General features: G+C 42.2%; 1 protein-coding gene across 3 annotated transcripts in view; it reads right to left on the minus strand.

The window, feature by feature from the left end:
• LOC115155874 (type I inositol 3,4-bisphosphate 4-phosphatase) overlaps positions 1–24,337 on the minus strand; it is a 47,315-nt gene that overhangs the window by 21,645 nt on the left and 1,333 nt on the right. For all 3 annotated transcript variants that reach the window (XM_029702876.1, XM_029702875.1, XM_029702877.1), the window contains exons 2-8: positions 7,918–8,227; positions 7,733–7,777; positions 4,317–4,435; positions 3,755–3,871; positions 3,561–3,640; positions 3,326–3,434; positions 2,850–2,940 (exon numbers count right to left, since the gene is read on the minus strand). In XM_029702876.1, the coding sequence (XP_029558736.1) occupies positions 2,850–2,940; positions 3,326–3,434; positions 3,561–3,640; positions 3,755–3,871; positions 4,317–4,435; positions 7,733–7,777; positions 7,918–8,023 (667 nt within the window). In that variant the 5' untranslated portion in view covers positions 8,024–8,227. The remainder of the gene's footprint in view (positions 1–2,849; positions 2,941–3,325; positions 3,435–3,560; positions 3,641–3,754; positions 3,872–4,316; positions 4,436–7,732; positions 7,778–7,917; positions 8,228–24,337) is intronic.

Below are 24,337 nucleotides of genomic sequence, written 5' to 3' on the forward strand. Positions count from 1 at the left end.
ACATCAGAAGTTAAATAGTTATCTGTAGGAGCCAGATGGCTTTGGAATGTGCTGGTTAGAGGAGAGGCAGTTAAGGGAGTGCTATAGGTGATATGGGTGGAGAACTTTGCATTAGGCATCAAGGGGGTTGAGGTCAGGTCAGGTCAGGTCACCTTAAGGGAGGAGGAACAGTTTATTATCCCATCACTTCGTCCTCCTGTCGAACCATAACAGATGTAAGGGTTGGAGAGAAGGAGTGCATCTAAATTGGAGTATATATATACTTGTGTTGGTGGAAACATGTTTTGTCTGAATGCAGCTGTATTGACCCTCTGGGAAGAATAAAACTTGGTTAAGCTTTCATAGTGTCCGTATAGTTTTTTACTCTGAGAATTAGAACCTAGGAGTATGCTATGAATAGAGAAGGACATACATACTATCTCATTAAAACACACACTTAAAGGGCAATTTCAACACTTTCAACCAAATGTTCATTATCTCCAGCACAATACCAGTGTCTACATATGTGAAAACAGCGCATTTCTATGTTTTGTGGAACAACATTTTTTTTAAAGGTCTACCCGATGACATCATCGAAAGTTAAAACATTTAAAAAAAATGTTTTAACACTTTGAGATTCACGGTGATGTGGGAATCAAATCAAATCAAATTGTATTTGTTACACGCACTGAATACAACTGGAGTAGACTTTAATGTGAAATGCTTGCTTACAAGCCCTTCACAATGATGCAGAGTCTTAACATATAAATAAAATAGGAGGAGGGTGTATGTGGAGGGTGTATGTGGACCATGTTAAGTCCTTATTTATTTCACCTTTATTTAACCAGGTAGGCAAGTTGAGAACAAGTTCTCATTTACAATTGCGACCTGGCCAAGATAAAGCAAAGCAGTTTGACACATACAACAGCAGAGTTACACATGGTGTAAAACAAACCTACAGTCAATAATATAGTAGAAAAATAAGTCTATATACAAAGTGAGCAAATGAGGTGAGATAAGGGAGGTAAAGGCAAAAAAAGCCCATGGTGGCGAAGTAAATACAATATAGCAAGTAAAACACAGGGAATGGCAGATTTGCAGTGGAAGAAAGTGCAAACTAGAAATAGAAATAATAGGTTGCAAAGGAGAAAAAATAAAAATAAATAAATACAGTAAGGGAAGAGGTAGTTGTTTGGGCTAAATCATAGATGGGCTATGTACAGGTGCAGTAATCTGTGAGCTGCTCTGACAGCTGGTGCTTAACCTCTCTAGGGTAGGGGGCAGTATTTGCACGGCCGGATAAAAAACGTACCCGATTTAATCTGGTTATTACTACTGCCCAGAAACTAGAATATGCATATAAAAAAAACTAAAGTTTCTAAAACTGTTTGAATGGTGTCTGTGAGTATAACAGAACTCATATGGCAGGCAAAAACCTGAGAAGATTCCTTACAGGAAGTGCCCTCTCTGACCATTTCTTGGCCTTCTACACTCTCTTTATTGAAAACTGAGGATCTCTGCTGTAACGTGACACTTCCTACGGCTCCCATAGGCTCTCAGAAGGCGGCAGAACTTTGAATGATGACTTTGCAGCCCATGGCTGAAAAACAGTAGCGCATTTGGATAGTGGTCGATCAGAGAACAATGAGACTGGGGGCGCGTGCACGAGACGACTCCATGTTTTTATTTTTTCGTCTTTGAACGAAAACAGGGTTTCCCGGTCGGAATATTATCGCTTTTTTAAGAGAAAAATCGCATAAAAATTGATTTTAAACAGCGGTTGACATGCTTCGAAGTACGGTAATGGAATATTTAGAATTTTTTTGTCACGAAACGCGTCGGGCGCGTCACCCTTCGTCACCCTTCGGATAGTGTCTTGAATGCACGAACAATGTCTTACTGACATTGAGGGAGAGGTTGTTGTCCTGCACCACACTGCTAAGTCTCTGACCTCGTCCCTGTAGGCTGACTCATCGCCATCGGTGATCAGGCCTACCACAGTCATGTCGTCAGCAAACTTGATAATGGTGTTGGAGTCGTGCGTGGCCACGCAGTCGTGGGTGAACAGGGAGTACAGGAGGGGACTGAGCACACACACCTGAGGGGCCCCGTGTTGAAGGCTGGGCCTGTGGTCAGGAAGTCCAGGATCTAGTTGCAGAGGGAGGGGTTAAGTCCCAGGGTCCCTAGTTTTGTGATGAGCTTGGAGGGGACTATGGTGTTGAAAGCTGAGCTGTAGTTTATTAACAGTATTCTCACATAGTTATTTCCTCTCTTGTCCAGGTGGGAGAGAACAGTGTGAAGTGCAATTGAGATTGCATCATCTGTGGTTCTGTTGGGGCGATATGCAAATTGGAGCGGGTCCAGGGTGTCTGGGATGATGGTGTTGATGTGTATCATGACCAGCCTTTCAAAGCATTTCATAATTACATATGTGAGTGCTACAAGGCGATAGTCATTTAGACAGGTTACCTTGGAGCTCTTGGGAACAGGGACAATGGTGGTCAGCTTTAAATATGTTGGGATTACAGACTGGGACGAGGATAGATTGAACATGTCTGTGAAACTGTCTCAATCAAGAAAATACCCTCCCTCTGGCTAGAAACTCATTGCCGGTTTTGAAAATTGCATTTTTTTATTTCTTTTTTTACTTTTAATCCTACCCTGTGATGTCACAGAGAAGCATTTTTTTAGGACCTTTGTTTTCTTTTTAACCACAGATTATAGAAATGTGCTGTTTTCACATACACTGTTTTGGTGCTGGAGATAATTAATATGAGGTTGAAAAGTGGCGGAATTGCCCTTTCAGACAAACACACACTTGCCAATAGAGAAACACACACTGACTGACACACACTGGAACACACACTCACCAGCCTTCAGCAGTGTGTCTTTGCACAGAGACGCAGACTTGGCCCTGATGTTCACGGACTCAGTCAGGCTATCATCCACTGGAAGAACCATCTGAGAAACACAAAAAGGAACAGACATCTTCATTGTATGATTCATCCTGGATACCCTTCACTTGAACAGTAACCTGAACCGACTGGCTGAATTTCTACCATGTGGATTTAACCTTTCTCCTTGTCCTTCTTGGCCACTCACCAAACAAGTGAAAGCAATATGGCTGTCCCTAGCTTGCCTCGAGCAGAGGACAGTGATCTGAACACAGACAGGTAAGCCAGGAAAGGGGAAAAGGTGCAAAGAATAATCCTACAAACATTTAACAAAGTAGGTCTACAGTACATACTCTGTGGTACATCGTCAAACAAATCAGATAATATGGTTATTACTAAGTTTTGACCTTACAGTCTTCCTTCCTCATTAAGAAGCAGACCAGGCTACTCACCCTGCCATTGATGGTGTCCTGCCGTGCGACAGGGGCTCTCTGCTCCCTCCTCTCCTCTATCTGCCAGGCGATGATGGTGATGTTGCCCATGCGCTCGTTCTCCGCTGACCTGGGGACAGACAGTAATAGGTGTCTCTACAGTACTTAGGCTCTTATGCCCATACCCGGCCCTACTACTTAACAATAGCTGAGGATGTATATGGAGGTTGTGTGTGTGTATGTGTCTGTGTGTTACCTGAGGGTGAGGTGGAGTCTGTGGTGTTTGTCCTGCAGCAGCTCCTTCACAGGGAACATGGCTGACCCTAGCAGGTACATCTGGGAGTGGAGTGTTTGATTAGTTTGGGGTTGAAGAGTTTGGAAAGTTGTGAGGTTTGGGCAGTTGAATGTAGTGGGGGAGTTGGAGTAGTTTTTGAGGGTGATATTTCGTACCGTGCCCTGGGAGCGGTCCTTGACGTCATACACAGATAGCTTGACCTGGGTCTGCTGAGTGATCAGAGAGTCCTGGAAGAACGCTATACTGCTCAGATAGATAGGATTACTAGTACCCTAGAGAGAGAGAGAGAGAGAGAGAGAGAGAGAGAGAGAGAGAGAGAGAAAGAGAGAGAGAGAGAGAGAGAATTCACTGACTGTAAGTCGCTCTGGGTAAGAGTGTCTGCTAAATGTAAAAATGAACAATTGCAAAGCACACTGGGTATTATTATTGGCCTTGTTTTGGGGGCAGAGCTCATTATAATCCTATCCAGCATGCTTTACAAGTGTTAATCTTTTTACATTTACATTTAAATCATTTAGCAGACACTCTTATCAAACCCTAAATCCATCAGCCTTCTGATACCAATGCAGGGTGAAAGGGGGCCACAAAATTGTGAACCCCTATAAAGAATGGTATAGAAAAGTTACAAAATACATTAGATTGTTCTTCAGAAGTAATTAAATATGTATTTTGAATACATGTAACAGAAATACTGCCCATCTCTGGGTGTGGTTCTACCTCTATGATCTCTGTCTGAGCATGTTTGGTCCAGAAGGCCTGGGGAGGAGTGGTACAGCTGACCGCCACAAAGCTGGTCGGTTTACGGTCCAATGCTGGGGTGATCAGCTCACTGCAAGCTGGGGGTATAACAGGGAAGTGAACATTAAAAGCAAAATCTGAAATCTCAATCCTGGCCCTAAAATAGGGATGGGGCTGGGGAAATGTAATTTGTTTAATTTTTTTTGTGTTATGATAAGTAAGACAGTTGTACTAAACTAATAAGGCATTTATAAGCTTTATTCTTCAAGAATCAATGGGTACTGTTTAGGGTTTCCATTTGACCGGCAACATTTTAATTGACTGGACATTTAAGAAATTTACTGGATCCGTATGCATTGGTTAGGGCGTCCGCCCAGAATGCTCAGAATGACATAAATCAAATTTAGAATATGGTCATTCATATTAACAGAACATGCAAGTTGAGGATACAACGATGTGCGGTCCTTCTTATCGATTTCTTATGTGCACTTTGAAAATCTTACGGCGCTTTAAACAGACCTCTGAGACTATCACAGAGCAGGTGCATTTATACGGAGACTTGATTACACACAGGTGGATTCTATTTATCATCATTAGTCATTTAGGTCAACATTGGATCATTCAGAGATCCTCACTGAACTTCTGGAGAGAGTTTGCTGCACTGAAAGTAAAGGGGCTGAATAGTTTTGCACGCCCAATTTTTCAGTTTTTTATTTGTTAAAAAAGTTTGAAATATCCACTAAATTTCGTTCCACTTCATGATTGTGTCCCACTTGTTGTTGATTCTTCACAAAAAATTACAGTTTTATATCTTTATGTTTGAAGCCTGAAATGTGGCAAAAGGTCGAAAAGTTCAAGGAGGCCGAATACTTTCGCAAGGCACTGTACAGCGGGTACCGGTACCGAGTCAGTGGGGGTACAGCTTAGTTGAGGTAATTTGTAAATGTAAGTAGGGGTGAAGTGACTTTGCATAGATAATAAACAGTGAGTAGCAGCAGTGTGCGTTGGCACCTTTCAACACCCCTCATTATCATATGTATACACGCAACCACTCACTTACACCACTGACTACTGATCACACACACCATTGTTAATTGTATTTACTTTACTTCAGTTAATAAATATATTTTGTTATTCTTTATCTCCACATTGTCTCCCTTTTGTTACGAACTTTGAGCCGGTTCGTGACACTGGTTATACTGTAAACTCTCCTTCCAGACTCACATTAAGCATCTCCAATCCAAAATTAAATCTAGAATCGGCTTCCTATTTCGCAACAAAGCCTTCTTCACTCATGCTACCAAACATAACCTTGTAAAACTGACTATCCTACCAATCCTTGACTTCGGCGATGTCATTTACAAAATAGCCCCCAACACTCTACTCAGCAAACTGGATGTAGTCTATTACAGTGCCATCCGTTTTGTCACCAAAGCCCCATATACTACCCACCACTGCGACCTGTATCCTCTCGTTGGCTGGCCCTCATTACATATTCGTCGCCGAACCCACTGGCTCCAGGTCATCTATAAGACTTTGCTAGGTAAAGCCCCGCCTTATCTCAGCTCACTGGTCACCATAGCAACACCCACCCATAGCACTTGCTCCAGCAGGTATATTTCACTGGTCATCCCCAAAGCCAACACTTCCTTTGGCCGCCTTTCCTTCCAGTTCTCTGCTGCCAATGACTGGAACGAATTGCAAAAATCACTGAAGCTGGAGTCTTATATCTCCCTCTCTAACTTTAAGCATCAGCTGTCAGAGCAGCTTACCAATTACTGTACCTGTACACAACCAATCTGTAAATAGCACACCCAACTACCTCATCCCCATATTGTTCTTTATCCTCTTGCTCTTTTGCACCCCAGTATCTCTACTTGCACATCATCATCTGCACATCTATCACTCCAGTGTTAATGCTAAATTGTAATTATTTTGCCAATATTGCCTATTTTTTGCCTTACCTCCCTGCTCTTCTACATTTGCACACACTGTACATAGATTTTTCTATTGTGTTATTGATTAAGTTTGTTTATGTGTAACTCTGTTGTTGTTTTTGTCGCACTGCTTTGCTTAATCTTGGCCAGGTCACAGTTGTAAATGAGAACTTGTTCTCAACTGGCCAACCTGGTTAAATAAAGGTGAAATAAAAAGTGAAATAAAAAATTAAAACATTGAGGAAGAGGCTTTTCCTGCGTCTTTTCTTCACGCAAATGACGGGGATCTGGGTCTGTTCCAGTGAAAGCAGTATATCCTTCTCGTTGGACTCGTTAAAGGAAACAGTTTGTTCCAGTCCGCGGTGAGTAATTGCTGTTCTGATGTCCAGAAGTTATTTTCAGTCATAAGAGACAGTAGCAGCAACATTATGTACAAAATAAGTTACAAAAGAAGTTACTGAAAAAACAAACAAAATAGCACAATTGGTTGGGAGAATGTAAAACCTCAGCCATGTTCTTCGGAGCCACACTTACTTTTCCTCAGCCAACAACACGTAACAAACAGCAAAATCACTAGCCTATGTCAATCTACTATAGTAGAAAAGTTTAGGCTACTTATTCTATTGATCAGCTTGTCGAGAAAGATATTGTTTATTCCAAACTCTGGGACAGATTCAAAATTCATACAACCAGTTGGCCTAGCAAAAGTCTGATGTAACAGATGAGAATGTTTAGCTTAAAATATTGATTAACTATTATTTCTTCACAATATAAGCGCAGCAATGTGCACAAGGCAGTAGGCTACGTGCGGGTGTTTGTTCCATAATGCAATTAGCAGCAAAACACTGTTGTCAAAAGGGCACTGCACATTCGAGCGGTTTCATGTGACAGAGATGAAAATATCCGTTACAAATTTAGAAAAAGGGGAGATCTAAATGGCTACTTTGAAGAAAGTTAAGACATGCCTCATAATATGTATTAAAACATTCAGGCCTCTTTCTAGAGCGCCGACTTTCCTACCTGAACATCACTGACATCACGATTTGACCTTTTATTTTTCAGAGTTTACAGTTGTCTTGAAAGCACCACAAGTTGTTGCAGCAGCAGCTCTTGCGCTGTCTTACAGCGTGTGATAAATAAGATAGCCTACATAACAAATATACTGTGCATGCGGCAATTTAATTCCATTAAATCATGCAAATTAACCTATAGACTGATAACCATGACCAGTCAAATGTATTTCCATCGACTGGTATTTCCATCAATGAATAGGCTAAAAAGTATAATTTTGTAATGGGACCCTGACAATTGACCAGCAGTAATTTTATTTATGGGTTTTTCCATTTTTTCAACTGGACAAAAGCCGGCTATTAACCGCTAACAGAAACCCTGGTACTGTTGTAAGTATCAAAGACAATTGAACCGGAGTGAGAAGATGACTTCAGCAACATCACTCACCCAGGCTGAACTCCAGCACTGGCTCATCTGGGTCCTGACTGTTACCTACAAGAACACAAGATATTCTTATTTATTTTTTTACAACTACAGCGACAAAAAAGGTAAGTTTATGCACATACTTATTTTCAGTGGGCAAACATACAGGAATACTGTTACTACGGTAACTATGGTAACATGGCCCTTACCTGCCAGAGTCAGCCCCATCATCTCAGCTGAGAGGTCAAAGGTGTTAGCCCGGTACACGGACCATGGCCGGTGACGCGGGCTAGCCTTCCCCTTCCCCGACATCATGGCTGGGGGTTAGGGGTCAGGGGGTAAGGGAGGTTGGAGAACGCGATTGTGGGTAAGGAGTGGAGGGGTGGAGGGGGTTAAGAACAAACACCACACGGCCTCCTCACACACACACACTCTCTGCAGATCAGATCCCTATGTGTGTTCTGGAAGGATCCTTTCCTGTGTGATTATCTCTTCAGTCTCTGGACTCTTAGTGTGGAGCTGGAGGGAGAGAGAGAGAGAATGACAACAAAGGTATTCGCCACGTCAACATAGAAAGTGAATAGATGGAGTGGACACACACTTCACCTGATCTTTATTTGACATCTACATTACCCTTCTCAGTTGAATTAAGCAGGCATTGTTACACTGGTGATGCACATACACTGTAGCTAAGGATTGTCATGAATAGAACAATGGCAATGCAACACAGCTACATCTCCTTTGTGCTATTCTAGTCAATTCTAGATATGTCAGGTCCATAATTATTGGCACTCTTGATAAAGATGAACAAAAAAAGACACTATAAAATAAGCTATATTGCATGCTCCAAAACGGGTTTATTATATTATTTTATACTAATACAATTGCTCAGACAACAAGTAATTTAAAAAAAATCTAGGGATCTAGGACCAGTGGAAGCAAAATAGCCCATAACATAAAATATCCACCACCATATTTTACTGTAGGTATGAGGTACTTTTCTACATACAGTTGAAGTCGGAAGTTTACATACACTTAGGTTGGAGTCATTAAAACTCGTTTTTCAACCACTCCACAAATTTCTTGTTAATAAACTATAGTTTGGGCAAGTCAGTTAGGACATCTACTTTGTGCATGACACAAGCAATTTTTCCCAGACAGATTATTGTTCACATACAGATTATTTCACTTATACATTTACATTTTTTTTTTTTTTTTACATTTTAGTCATTTAGCAGACGCTCTTATCCACAGTGACTTACAGTAGTGAATGCATACATTTCATACAATTTCATACATTTTTTTCCTGTGCTGGCCCCCCGTGGGAATCGAACCCACAACCCTGGTGTTGCAAACACCATGCTCTACCAACTGAGCTACAATTCAATGTATCACAATTATGTCATGGCTTTAGAAGCTTCTGATAGGCTAATTGACATCATTTGAGTCAATTGGAGGTGTACCTGTGGATGTATTTCAAGGCCTACCTTCAAACTCAGTGCCTCTTTGCTTACATCATGGGAAAATCAAAAGAAATCAGCCAAGACCTCAGAAAAAAAATTGTAGACCTCCACAAGTCTGGTTCAAACGCCTGAAGGTACAACGTTCATCTGTACAAACAATAGTACGCAAGTATAAACACAATGGAAACATGCAGCCGTCATACCGCTCAGGAAGCAGAGGCGTTCTGTCTCCTAGAGACAAACATCGGATGGGGCCACAGTGTCTCCTGACCCCTCCTGTCTCAGCCTCCAGTATTTATGCTGCAGTAGTTTATGTGTCGGGGGGCTAGGGTCAGTCTGTTATATCTGTCTTATCTGGTGTCCTGTGTGAATTTAAGTATGCTCTCTCTAATTCTCCCTTTCTCTCTTTCTTTCTTTCTCTCTCTCGGAGGACCTGAGCCCTAGGACCATGCCTCAGGACTACCTGGCATGATGACTCCTTGCTGTCCCCATTCCACCTGGCCGTGCTGCTGCTCCAGTTTCAACTGTTCTGCCTGTGGCTCTGGAACCCTGACCTGTTCACCGGACGCGCTACCTGTCCCAGACCTACTGTTTTCAACTCTCTAGAGACAGCAGGAGTGGTAGAGATACTCTCAATGATCGGCTATGAAAAGCCAACTGACATTTACTCTTGAGGTGCTGACTTGTTGCACCCTCGACAACTACTGTGATTATTATTATTTGACCATGCTGGTCATTTATGAACATTTGAACATCTTGGCCATGTTCTGTTATAATCTCCACCCGGCACAGCCAGAAGAGGACTGGCCACCCCTCATAGCCGGGTTCCTCTCTAGGTTTCTTCCTAGGTTTTGGCCTTTCTAGGGAGTTTTCCCTAGCCACCGTGCTTCTACACCTGCATTACTTGCTGTTTGGGGTTTAGGCTGAGTTTCTGTACAGCACTTTGAGATATCAGCTGATGTAAGAAGGGCTATATAAATAAATGTGATTTGATTTGAACATACTTTGGTGCGAAAAGTGCAAATCAATCCCAGAACAACAGCAAAGGACCTTGTGAAGTACTGGAGGAAACAGGTACAAAGTATCTATATCCACAGTAAAACGAGTCCTATATCGACTTAACTGAAAGGCCGCTCAGCAAGGAAGAAGCCACTGCTCCAAAACCGCCATAAAAAAGCCAGACTACGGTTTGCAACTGCACATGGGGACAAAGATCGTACTTTTTGGAGAAATGTCCTCTGGTCTGATGAAACAAAAATAGAACTGTTTGGCCATAATGACTATCAATATATTTGGAGGAAAAATGGGGAGGCTTGCAAGCTGAAGAACACCATCCCAACTGTGAAGCATGGGGGTGGCAGCATCATGTTGTGGGGGTGCACTTCACAAAATAGATGGCATCATGAGGATGGAAAAGTATGTGGATATATTGAAGCAACATCTCAAGACATCAGTCTGGAAGTTAAAGCTTGGTCACAAATGGGTCTTCCAAATGGACAATGACCCCAAGCATACTTCCAAAGTTGTGGCAAAATGGCTTAAGGACAATAAAGTCAGGGTATTGGAGTGGCTATCACAAAGCCCCGATCTCAATCCCATAGAACATTTGTGGGTAGAACTGAAAAAGTGTGTGCGAGCAAGGCCTACAAACCTGACTCAGTTACACCAGCTCTGTCAGGAAGAATAGGCCAAAATTTCACATTTCACATTCTTAAAATAAAGTGGTGATCCTAACTGACAAAAGACATAGAATTCTTACTAGGATTAAACGTCAGGAATTGTGAAAAACTGAGTTTAAATGTATTTGGCTAAGGTGTATGTAAACTTCCGAGTTCAACAGTATGCTTCCGTTTTTCAACGCCAAACTCACCATTGGTGTGCGTGGCCAAAGAGCTCTATTTTCATGTCATCTGACCATAGCGTTGGTCCCAATCCAAGTGCCAATGCCGTTTATCAAACTCCACACATACCAGTGGTGGATTTAGCGTTGAAAAACGGAAGCAGAAGCAGAAAAATACCTCAAAGCTACGATAAAATATGGTGGTGCATCTTTGATGTTATGGGGCTATTTTGCTTCCACTGGTCCTGTTGCCCTTGTTAAGGTAAACAGCATCATTAACTTTACTCAGTATGAGGACATTTTAGCCAAAAACCTGGTTGCCTCTGCCAGGAGGCTGACACTTGGCCGCAACTGGATCTTTCAGCAAGCCAATAACCCCACGCATTGATCAAAATCCACAAAGAAATGCTTAATTGACCACAAAATGTACATTTTGCAATGGCATTTCAGTCTCAGGACTTGAACCCCATTGAAAACCTGTGGTTTGAAGTGAAGAGGCCAGTCCATAAGAGCAGACGAAGGATATCAAGGATCTAGAAAGATTCTGCATGGAGGTACAGTCTAAAATCCCTCCCAACATGTTCTCCAATCTCATAAAATATTTTTGAAAAAGGCTCACTATCATTATCCTCAGAAGGTGACGGTGCTGGCGTATTGAAAACAGGATTGCCAATAATTGTGACCCCTATCTTTTTGAGATCTCTTTTATTACTTGTTTAACAAAATCTTGTTCTCTGAGCAATTGTATTAGTATAAAATCATGTCCCAATTTTTTGAGCATACAATATAGCTCAGTATTTGTATAATTTATTTATACAAATACTGAGTTATACACTGAGTGTACAAAACATTAGGAACACCTGCTCTTTCCATGACAGAGTGACCATGTGAATCCAGGTGAAAGCTATGATCCCTTATTGATGTCACCTGTTAAATCCACTTCAATCAGTGTAGATAAAGGGGAGGAGACAGGTTAAAGAAATATTTTTTATGCCTTGAGACAATTGAGACATGGATTGTGTGTGTGACATTCAGAGGGTAAATGGGCAAGACAAAATATTTAAAAGCCCTTGAATGGGGTATGGTAGTACTGTAGGTGCCAGGTGCACTGGTTTGAGTGTATCAAGTATTGCAACGCTGCTGGGTTTTTCACGCCCAACAGTTTATATGTGTATCAAGAATGGTCCACCACCCAAAGGACATCCAGCCAACTTGACACAACTGTGGGAAGTATTGGAGTCAACATGGGACAGCATCTCTATGGAACGCTTTCGACACCTTGTAAAGTCCATGCCCGATGCATTGAGGCTGTTCTGAGGGCTATAAAAATTCTTTTTTGCTAATCTTTATCAAGGGTGCCAATAATTATGGCCTTATGGTACTTGCCTTTAAGTAGTCTTACATCTATACTTTAAAGTTGACTTTCCATTCCGGTCTCAGTTGGAGCTCCTCTATAATTCATCGTTCCTGATTCCTAACAACACATTAAAATATTCAACAGCTCGGAGACAGGGAAGAAAACCAAGAAAACTTCCGCTTTCATGAACTGATGGGAGGGTTGAGTGTGATCCGGAAAACTCCAAACTCCAGAGCCCGGGGGGAAAGCGAATGTGTGTGAAGTTCTAGGAATCTTTGGATATTCCAAATGGAAAGCATCTGACAACAGTGAGTGAATGGTGGAAGATGAGGTACACTGTGATGGATAATCTGTGCCCAGTGGCGACTGATTTCTATTCAATTCAAATCATATCAAAGGGCTTTATTGGCATGAGAAACGTGTTTACATTAAAAAGCAAGTGGAATAAATAATAAACAAAAGTGAAATAAACAATCAGAAATTAACAGTAAACATTACTCACCAAAAAAATAGATATTTCAAATGTTATATTATGGCTATGTACAGTGTTGTAACAATGAAAATTGTTGTAGTACAAAAGGGAAAATAAATAGACAGATAAATATAGTTTGTATTCACAATGGTGTTTGTTCTTCACTGGTTGCCCATTTCTTGTAGCAACAGGTCAAAAATATTCCTAATTTGATGGCACACATTGGTATTTCACCTAATAGATACTGGAGTTTATCAAAATTTGATTTATTTTTGAATTATTTGTGGGTGTATGTAATCTGAGGGAAATATGTGTCTCTATGGTCATACATTTTTGAAGGAGGTTAGGAAGTGTAGCTCAGTTTCCACCTCATTTTGTGGGCAGTGGGCACATAGCCTGTCTTCTCTCTAGAGCCAGGTCTGTACATAGTCAAAGCTTTCCTTAAGTTTGGGTCAGTCACAGTGGTCAGGTATTCTGCCACTGTGTACTCTCTGTTTAGGGCCAAGTCGCATTCCAGTTTGCTTTGTTTTTGGGTTAGTTCTTTCCAATGTGTCAAGTAATGATCTTTTTATTTTCTCATAATTTGGTTGGGTCTAATTGCGTTGCTGTCCTGGGGCTCTGTAGGGTCTGTCTGTGTTTGTGAACAGAGACCCAGGACCAGCTTTCTGAGTCAATTATTCTCTAGGTTCACCTCTCTGTAGGTGATGGCTTTGTTATGGAAGGTTCGGGAGTCGCTTCCTTTTAAGTGTTTGTAGAATTTAACAGCTCTTTTCTGGATTTTGATAATTATCGTCCTATTTCTGCTCTGCATGCATTATTTGGTGTTTTACGTGTTTTTGCAGAATTCTGCATGCAGTCTCAATTTGGTGTTTGTCCCATTTAGTGAATTCTTGGTTGGTGATCAGACCCCAGACCTCACAACCGTAGAAGGCAATAGGTTCTATAAATGATTCAAGTATTTTTAGCCAGAACCTAATTGGGAAGTCAAATTTTATGTTCCGTTTGATGGTGGAAAAGGCCCTTCATGCCATGTCTCTCAAATTGTTCACAGCTTTATAGAAGTTACCTGTAGTGCTGATGTTTAGGCCGAGTTAGGTATAGTTTTTGTGTGCTCTAGGACAACGGTGTCAAGATGGAATTTGTATTGTGGTCCTGGCAACTGGGCCTTTTTTGAAACAGGGCCCAGGTCTGACAGAATCTGTGCAGAAGATCTAGGTACTGCTGTAGAACCTCCTTGGTTGGGGACAGAAGCACCAGATCATCAGCAAACAGTAGACATTTGACTTCAGATTTTAGTAGGGTGAGGCAGGGTGTTGCAGATGGTTCTAGTGCCCTCGCCAATTCGATGATTTATATGTTGAAGAGGGTGGAGCTCAAGCTGCATCCCTGTCTCACCCCACAGCCCTGAGGAAAGAAATCTTTTTTTTTTTGCCAATTTAAACCGCAAACTTGTTGTTTGTGTACATGGATGTTATAATGTTGTATGTTTTTTCACCAATACCACTTTCCATCAAATTCTATAGCAGACCCTCCTGCCAAATTGAGTCAAAGGCTTTTTTGAAATCAACAAAGCATTGTTTTTATTTGTTTGTTTATCAATTAGGGTGTGCAGGGTGAATACGTGGTCTGTCGTACAGTAATTTGCAAATTTGACATTCGTTCAGGAATTTTTTTTTCACTGAGGAGTCTGCTGTTAATGATTATGCAGAAGATTTTCCCAAGGTTGCTGTTGATGCATATTTTTTTTACCTTTATTTAACCAGGCAAGTCAGTTAAGAAAAACATCTTATTTTCAATGACAGCCTAGGAACAGTGGGTTAACTGCCTTGTTCAGGGGCAGAACAACAGATTTTTACCTTGTCAGCTCAGGGATTTGATCTTGCAACCTTTTGGTTATTAGTCCAATGCTCTAACCACTAACCACTACCTACCCCACAGTAGCTATTGGGGTCGAATTTGTCTCTGCTTTTGTGGATTGTGATTATTCCTTGGTTCCAAATATTGGGGAAGATGCCGAGCTGTGGATTATGTTAAAGAGTTTACGTTTCGCAATATTGAAATTTGTGTTCTGTATATTTTATCATTTCATTTAGGATACCATCAACGCCACAGGCCTTTTTTGGGTTGGAAGGTTTGTATTGTGTCCTGTAGTTCATTCAGTGTAATTGGAGAATCCAGTGGGTTCTGGCAGTCTTTAATAGCTGATTCTAAGATTTGTAATTGATCGTGTATATGTTTTTGCTGTTTGTTCTTTGTTATAGGGCCAAAAACAATGTTGAAATGGTTTATCCATACATCTCCATTTTGGATAGATACTGTAGCTCTAAAGTATGTTCCAATTTTCCCAAAAGTGTTTAGATTTTATGGATTCTTCCATTACATTGGGCTGTTTTCTGAAGTGCTGTTCCTTCTTTTTCCTTTGAGTATTTCTGTACTGTTTTAGTGTTTCACTATAGTGAAGGCTCAGGTTTTCTTGGTTGGATGGGTTTCTCAATTCTCTTTCTTAGGTTTTTGCATTCTTCATCAAACCAAGTTGTCTAAAATGGATTTAATTTGTTGTTGCCAATTGTTTTTTGGTAGGTTTCTACACCACACTCCTTCCATCTATAGCATTTTTTAATAGTAGGCAGTTATTTTGGCTTTGATTTCGCATGATTCAGTACTGCACTGTTCAGTAGACTGGGATTTTGCTGGGATCTGATAGGGGTGTCAGTGTGCTGACTGAGAATGCTCTGAGAGACTCTGGGTTGAGGTCAGTGATAAAGTAATCTACAGTACTACCGAGGGATGAGCTGTAGGTACCTACCGTAGTAGTCCCCTCGAAGCCTACCATTGACTATGTACAGACACAGTGTGCGACTGTCTGCAAAAAGTGCTAACATATGCAGTGGGCAGAGGCTGAGTTAGGGGAAAGCAAATCAACACTTCATCTTTCGTGTCAAAAAACTAATGTTGTTTGTCTAATTCTCATTATTTTGCCCAGCAACAGTTTACAGACAAAGACAGTACCCACAACGCACAAATGCATGCATGCACGAACACTCACACACACACACACACTTTTCCCCTAAATCAGCCTCTCCCCACCGCATATGTTAGTATTTTTTTGTGGGATCTCCACCGAATAAGGTAAATCTGCCTTCAGTTTTTGAATAACGTAAAGAACTCCCTGCGTCTTGATTCCATTGTGCCGCTGGGCAGTTTAGGAGTCTGTTAAATGAGAATTTGATCTGTTTTGATTAACTGTACAAATGTATTGTGATGGGGGGGGGTGTTCGTGTTGAATTGGTTGTCTTCAGGGCACCATTGAAAATGAGACCCTGGTCTCAATGGGCTCCCATGATGAAATGAAAATAACACACACACACACACACACATCCCAGTTTCCATGGTCCTAGCCAGGGAGAACACCTGCTACACACAGCATGAAAAGCAGGCCAACTCCCAGAATCCTATGCTTCATTGCTCCTTCCTCCCTCTCGGCATTAACCCTGTTTCAAAAGATAGGATGGTTCCTGGAAGTAATAACAGATCATCTGACTGGATAGATGAAAGAAAGTGGACACTGCTTTCACTTCTTGTTTACCATCAGATCAGTGAGTACTTCAAGGAAGGAAGGTGTCTTTTTTAAGTATTGGAAGAATGAAATCCCATTAATTATGTATCTATGTACTGCAGTATTTGCAACAAGGGTTGCTTTCGTTAATCAAAGATCACAGATCTAGCTACCAGAAATACTGAGTTGAGCTTGCCAGTTCCTTATTCTACACTAACATGGTGTATATATAAGGAGCTCTGTTTCTATGTATAAATATGTGTATTAATGACCGTTCGCTCACCTCTAATCAAGTGTGCACATTTGCATCCAATATGAATTTTGTCACAGAGGTGCTTACTGCTGCAGCATCTACATCTAGACAACTGAATGAAAACAGGAAACAGGAAACTCACTCTGTCGCCTTGCCCAACTGTCAAACACAAACGTACAACCATGTCCTCCTGGTCACAGACCGGGGGGGGAACTGTGACATTCTCTTTCCTTCGCTCTCTCGCTCTCTCTCTCTCTCTCCTTTTGACCTGAGTTGTTTTCAGGGCAGAAGAGCCCTCACATGCCCTTCATTTGATTTGCTCATTGCATAACCCTGTACAATCACATCAGTTTAAAAACAACTCTGTTTCCTTCTTTCTCCTCTCTCTCTATCCCTTTCTTGCAAAATGATCTCCCACACTCTCACCTTCTCTTCTCTACAGTATTGTTACCAGCTGATCAATGCGGTTCTGTTACACAACACACACTACTTCTGATTTCAGCAAGACAGAAGAGGCAGAACGGAGTGGTGGAGGAATATGAACCATAAACTGACAAGTAGAAGATTTTTACAGACAGGGGGAAGGCATTTTGAGTCAGAATCCCAGAGCACAGCCACGGAGGTGCTAGTCTTGCTTAGCCATGAGGTTTTAAAGTACGGTGACAAAAGTGACATGACTGACCTGGTCCACGTCTTACTGATATGCCGAGACACAACAACACATCAAGGATGTGATACATTTAGATAGAGGGTAAATTCCAAAATCCACAGTTCAACAACTTAATTTTTATTTTACTTAACTAGGCAAGAAGGTTAAGAACAAATTCTTATTTACAATGACAGCCTAGGAACAGTGGGTTAACTGCCTTATTCAGAGGCAGAACAACAGATTTTTACCTTGTCAGCTCAGGGATTCAATCTTGCAACCTTTCGGTTACTAGTCCAACACTCTAACCACTAGGCTACCTGCCGCCCCAACTTTACAGCTTTTCTTTTTCTAGAATGGAGGTAGCAGATAATGAAAAGATAACGTAACATAATAAAAGAAGAGAACATGAAAAAGATGAGATGCGAGAGAGAAGATAAAAAGAGAATGGAAAGAGTAGAAAAGAGAAAGTAGTGAGAAGTACTTCTGAGATAACTAATCTAACCTGAAAGGATCTTGAGCTCGCCCTGAGAGCAAACGTTTTCCTTTCCTGTGGCATTGACATTTCCTCTTACAGAAACTCCTGCACGAACACACACACAGGTGAGCGCATGCGCGTGCGCACACACACACACACATCTATACATACACACATCTACACACACCTACACATACACACACGTTCCTTCCCATCTGTCTTCCGGATCTGTTTATTGTCAGGTAAATAATATATCAGTACTGGGACAAAAGGGCACAGGAACTCAAGCTGAGCCTTTGTGTGTAAGGGCAGGTGGATGGGTATGTGTGTGTGTGTGCACATGCAGCTATTTGTTTGTGACTGTGTATGATACTTGTATAGAGACCCTCGTGTGTGCCTGTGCATCCATCCAGAGGGCTTCTGTGTATGCAAGTCTATTTTGCATACACACACACACACACACACACACACACACACACACACACACACACACACATATTCCTACTCATGAAAACATAAGCAGTCACAGAGAAGCGCACATTCACCATCATACAGACATAAAGACTCCTACCCTCCCAGAAAGGCTGCTCGTTTACCCATTCAATCACTGCCATGGTAATCTGGCAACTCCGTATGAAACCAGACAGTGGGCAATTAGCACCACTAGAAGTCTGGTAATGGACGCTGGTATCATTAGGCTGTATGAGTCATTGTCAGTGGGAACAGGCTTTAACACATTGTAATCCTCATAGCCTGGGCCCTTGGGGCTGTGGGAGAAGGACTGTGTGATGCCCCGTCTTTCTGGATCTGAGGCACAGCCATGGGGAGCCAATCAGGCATCAGACATCCATCACAAATTATGATGATGATGACTTGTAGTTCATTATCAGTGGATGTGGCCCAGCAGGAGGGATCAAACCCCACAACACTGGTGTGGCATCAAGCACCCTGCTCCAGGAGACTGAAACATCAGAACCATGGATATCTGACCCAACGCATCACTGGGGGCACACTGCCTTTCTTCCAGGACATCTACAGCACCCGGTGTCACAGGAACGGCAAGAAGATCATCAAGGAACTCAGCCACCCGAGGCACGGCTTGTTCACCCCGCTACCATCTAGAAGGTGGAGACATCACAGGTGCTTTAAAGCTGGAACCGAGAGACTGATAAACAGCTTCTATCTCCAGGCAATCAGACTGTTAAACAGTCATTACTAGCCAGCCTCCGCCCAGTACCCTGCCCTGAACCTTAGACACTGTCACTAGCCTGCCGGTACTCTAGCCTGCCGGTACTCTAGCCTGCCGGTACTCTAGCCTGCCGGTACTCTAGCCTGCCGGTACTCTAGCCTGCCGGTACTCTAGCCTGCCGGTACTCTAGCCTGCCGGTACTCTACTCTAGCCTGCCGGTACTCTACTCTAGCCTGCCGGTACTCTACTCTAGCCTGCCGGTACTCTACTCTAGCCTGCCGGTACTCTACTCTAGCCTGCCGGTACTCTAGCCTGCTGCCATATGTACATAGAGTCATTGAACATTAGTTACTGTAGACCCCTTTCCTGTAGTCATATGACCTAGTGGCCTAATGGGTGGAATGTTATTCATATTTTTCATCATTTCATAATTAATTAATAAACATTATTTGAAAAACTGGCAGAAAATCTGGTGTTTCTATGTCAAACCAATTTTGTTCTATTTCAGTCTTCTGTGACGTATATAAAGTGTAAATATTGGGATGCAAACTCAAAATGTAATACATTTCAACGTAAATTTTATCTGACATGGTACAGGTGTCTTATTTTTTTAAAGCCCATAACCATGCGTGTGAGGTGTATACTTTTGTTTCAAAGTAGATTTGCAGTAAAAGGTTAATAATGTTTACATAACATTTTACCCACTTTATATGTACAGTATATACTGTATTCTAGTCATGACTCATCCTATATAACTACTGTTGTACACACCTTTTCTATTCACATACTGTCCATATTGTCTTTACACACCATTCACATACATACAATTGAAGTCGGAAGTTTACATACACTTAGGTTGGAATCATTAAAACTCGTTTTTCAACCACTCCACAAATGTATTGTTAACAAACTATACTTTTGGCAAGTCGGTTAGGACATCTACTTTGTGCATGACACAAGTAATTTCTCCAAAAATTGTTCACTTACAGATTATTTCACTTATCATTCACTGTATCACAATTCCAGTGGGTCAGAAGTTTACATACACTAAGTTGACTGTGCCTTTAAACAGCTTGGAAAATTCCAGAAAATGATGTCATGGCTTTAGAAGCTTCTGATAGGCTAATTGACATCATTTGAGTCAATTGGAGGTGTACCTGTGGATGTATTTCAAGGCCTACCTTCAAACTCAGTGCCACTTTGCTTGATTTTCATAATGTGAAAATCAAAAGAAATCAGCCAAGACCTCAGAAAAATAAATTGTAGACCTCTGCAAGTCTGGGTCATCCTTGGGAGCAATTTCCAAACGCCTGAAGGTACCATGTTCATCTGTACAAACAATAGTATGCAAGTATAAACACCATGGGACCATGCAGCTGTCATACCGCTCAGGAAGGAGACGCGTTCTGTCTCCTAGAGATAACGTACTTTGGTGCGAAAAGTGCTAATCAATCCCAGAGCAACAGCAAAGGACCTTGTGAAGATGCTGGAGGAAACAGGTACAAAAGTATCTATATCCACAGTAAAACGAGTTCTATATCGACATAACCTGAAAGGCCACTCAGCAAGGAAGAAGCCACTGCTCCAAAACCACCATTAAAAAAGCCAGACTACGGTTTGCAACTGCACGTGGGGACAAAGATCGCACTTTTTGGAGAAATGTCCTCTGGTCTGATGAAACAAAAATAGAACTGTTTGGCCATAATGACCATCAATATGTTTGGAGGAAAAAGGGAGAGGCTTGCAAGCCGAAGAACACCTTCCCAACCGTGAAGCATGGGGGTGGTAGCATCATGTTGTGGGGGTGCTTTGCTGCAGGAGGGACTGGTGCACTTCTCAAACTAGATGGCATCATGAGGAGAGAAAATTATGTGGATATATTAAAGCAACATCTCAAGACATCAGTCTGGAAGTTAAAGCTTGGTCGCAAATGGGTCTTCCAAATGGACAATGACCCCAAGCATACTTCCAAAGTTGTGGCAAAATGGCTTAAGGACAACAAAGTCAAGGTATTGGAATGGCCATCACAAAGCCCTGACCTCAATCCTATAGAAAATTTGTGGGCAGAACTGAAAAAATGTGTGCGAGCAAGGAGGCCTACAAACCTGACTCAGTTACACCAGCTCTGCCAGGAGGAATGGGCCAACATTCACCCAACTTATTGTGGGAAGCTTGTGGAAGGCTACCTGCAATGTTTGGCCCAAGTTAAACAATTTAAAGGCAATGCTATCAAATACTAATTGAGTGTATGCAAACGTCTGACCCACTGGGAATGTGATTAAAGAAATAAAAGCTGAAATAAATCATTCTCTCTACTATTATTCTGACATTTCACATTCTTAAAATAAAGTGGTGATCCTAACTGACCTAAAACAGAGAATTTTTACCAGGATTAAATGTCAGGAATTGTGAAACTGAGTTTAAATGTATTTGGCTAAGGTGTATGTAAACTTCTGACTTCAACTGTATATAGTTATATTCCAGACTCTGGACCGGATGCTAATTTCCTGCAATTCTATCCATTTTGCTATACGATTTTGCACTGCGTATTTATATACTGGAATTTTGACACAGCCCCCTCTAATACATCGACTGTTGTACATATCATTCTTAGTATATCTTGTGTAAATTAATCTGGTGTTTATACATATAGATTGCATTTGAATTACTGTCACAGTGCTATTTGGTTGTTAATTGTATTAGACATTTCTTGATTCATTTTATTTTGTATTTTTGCATACTGTTTTACTGCATTGTTAGGAGCTAGTAACATAAATCTGCTAAACTGTGTACGTGACCAATAAACTTTGATTTTAACTTTGATTTGATTTTGATATTTCAGAGATCCATCACAGATCAGACATCCAGTCTGCAGGGTCCTGTCAAGAGAAGGGATAGCTTTATGGGCTTGAGGATGGGGGAATTTGGTAGATGCGCGGTTTTGGGAGTTTGAAGGGGAGGCTCCTCCTTATTGGGCAGGGAGGATGAGAGAGGGGATTTTGCATTGTAATGAAAGGTGGTGGGGGGAAAGGTATCCTGCTTTTTGAGGAGAGAAAGTGGTAAGAGCAATTGGTCTTGCCTTTCAGAGGGTGAGTGGGGTGGGGGTTGAGAGAGGGGTAAAGTAGCGGGTCCTATGGGGTTTGGGGTACTTAAATTCTGTGATGGAGAGGCTGAAAGAAGGAGTCAGGGTTGAGAGGAGGCCAGCTCAAAGTCAGCTGCTCAGACACCCCTCTCCAGGGATGCACGGAAGGTGAGGACAGTGACCCAGTTAGGAGAACCTGGCTCTGGCTGTGTGGTACACCAGACATCCTGCAGAGACTGTCAGTACTGGAGCATCTCTCATCCTCATCTATTCCCCTTCTTTCTTCCTTCTTTCCTCGCCACCTCCCCTTTTCCTCTCCCCGCCTACCATTGTCCATCTCTTCTGTGGTTTTCTCCCTCTCTGTCTCACTCTATTCTCTGCTCCCCAGTCTATTTTTCTCTCATCTCATCCCCTCTCCCCTCTTTATTGCTCTATTTCCATATCCTCTTGTCTAGTCCTTTCACCTCTCTTCTGTTGCTCTTTCCTACTGTATCCCTGCCAACCACTGTGCTATTCATCTTTTAATTTTAGGATTTGTTTTATTTATTTAACATTTATTTAACTAGGCAAGTCAGTTAAGAACAAATTCTTAATAACAATGACAGCCTACCGGTGAACAGTGGGTTAACTGCCTTGTTCAGGGGCAGAGTGACAGATTTTTTACCTTGTCAGCTTGGAGATTCGATCCATAAACTTTTCGGTTACTGGCCCTACGCCCTAACCACTAGGCTACCTGCCTCCCTAACCACTAGGCTACCTGCCTCCCTAACCACTAGGCTACCTGCCTCCCTAACCACTAGGCTACCTGCCTCCCTAACTACTAGGCTACCTGCCTCCCTAACCACTAGGCTACCTGCCTCCCTAACCACTAGGCTACCTGCCTCCCTAACCACTAGGCTACCTGCCTCCCTAACCACTAGGCTACCTGCCTCCCTAACTACTAGGCTACCTGCCTCCCTAACCACTAGGCTACCTGCCTCCCTAACCACTAGGCTACCTGCCGCCCTAACCACTAGGCTACCTTCCTCCCTAACCACTAGGCTACCTGCTGCCCTAACCACTAGGCTACCTGCCGCCCTAACCACTAGGCTACCTGCCGCCCTAACCACTAGGCTACCTGCCGCACTAGGCTACATGCCGCCCTAACCACTAGGCTACCTGCTGCACTAGGCTACCTGCCGCCCTAACCACTAGGCTACCTGCCGCCCTAACCACTAGGCTACCTGCTGCACTAGGCTACCTGCCGCCCTAACCACTAGACTACCTGCCGCCCTAACCACTAGGCTACCTGCCGCACTAGGCTACCTGCCGCCCTAACCACTAGACTACCTGCCGCCCTAACCACTAGGCTACCTGCCGCACTAGGCTACCTGCCGCCCTAACCACTAGACTACCTGCCGCCCTAACCACTAGGCTACCTGCCGCACTAGGCTACCTGCCAATAGATCTATTGATGTTGTATGGAATCAGAATATGGGCTGAGCTGACCTCGCTCTGCACTGTTAGGAGCATAGAAATAAGAATGAAGCTTCAACCCTGGCAAATGACTGGTTAACTCATTGGTACACTCGCAATGGTTGCCTGGTATTGTGATGCAATCATTTCCATGGTGTTTTGGAATGTTCTATCAACTGATGATGGATTGCCATGGTAATGCATAATGTTCATTCAAATGACGCTAACTGCTGTGGCTCATGGAATGGAATGTATTTTTTTGTAATGTCAGTTGAGTTTGTTCAACAAATCATAACACAGATTGAAGGGTACACTTCCTGATTTTACTTCCTGGCATGGGTACACTCAAAATGGCTTTATGCCACCACTGACTTGAATGGAGATGCCCTTTCTATTCATTCTTATTTCTAAGACTCTGGATCTGTCTGAAAGTACACACTATTACCTATTCAGTAGTACACTACCAGGGCCCTAAGTGACTGACCGATGTGGTTGTAGTGAACAGAATGGAAATATATCATTTGACATGTGGAATCTCTAACGGGCACACATGTAGGAGCATAGATACAGAACCCTGACAGAACTGATATATTGTCTATGTGTTGAGAACGTACTGTAGGTGGTGTCAACTCTGATCTGACTCTGATCTCCCAGGCCTAACCAATCAATCCCATACATTGATCAGGTAAAAGCTGAGGTTTAATATCCAACAACCCAGTACATCCTTTAGCCATAGAGGAGATAAGTCTTTGTGTAAATCCCAATCTAAACAGAACTCTCCTATCCTTTCCTTCATCTGCACTGTGAAGGTGTTCTTAGATCAGTGTTGATAAAGACA

This window comes from Salmo trutta, chromosome 20, assembly GCF_901001165.1.
Source record: "Salmo trutta chromosome 20, fSalTru1.1, whole genome shotgun sequence".
NCBI lineage: Eukaryota > Metazoa > Chordata > Actinopteri > Salmoniformes > Salmonidae > Salmo > Salmo trutta.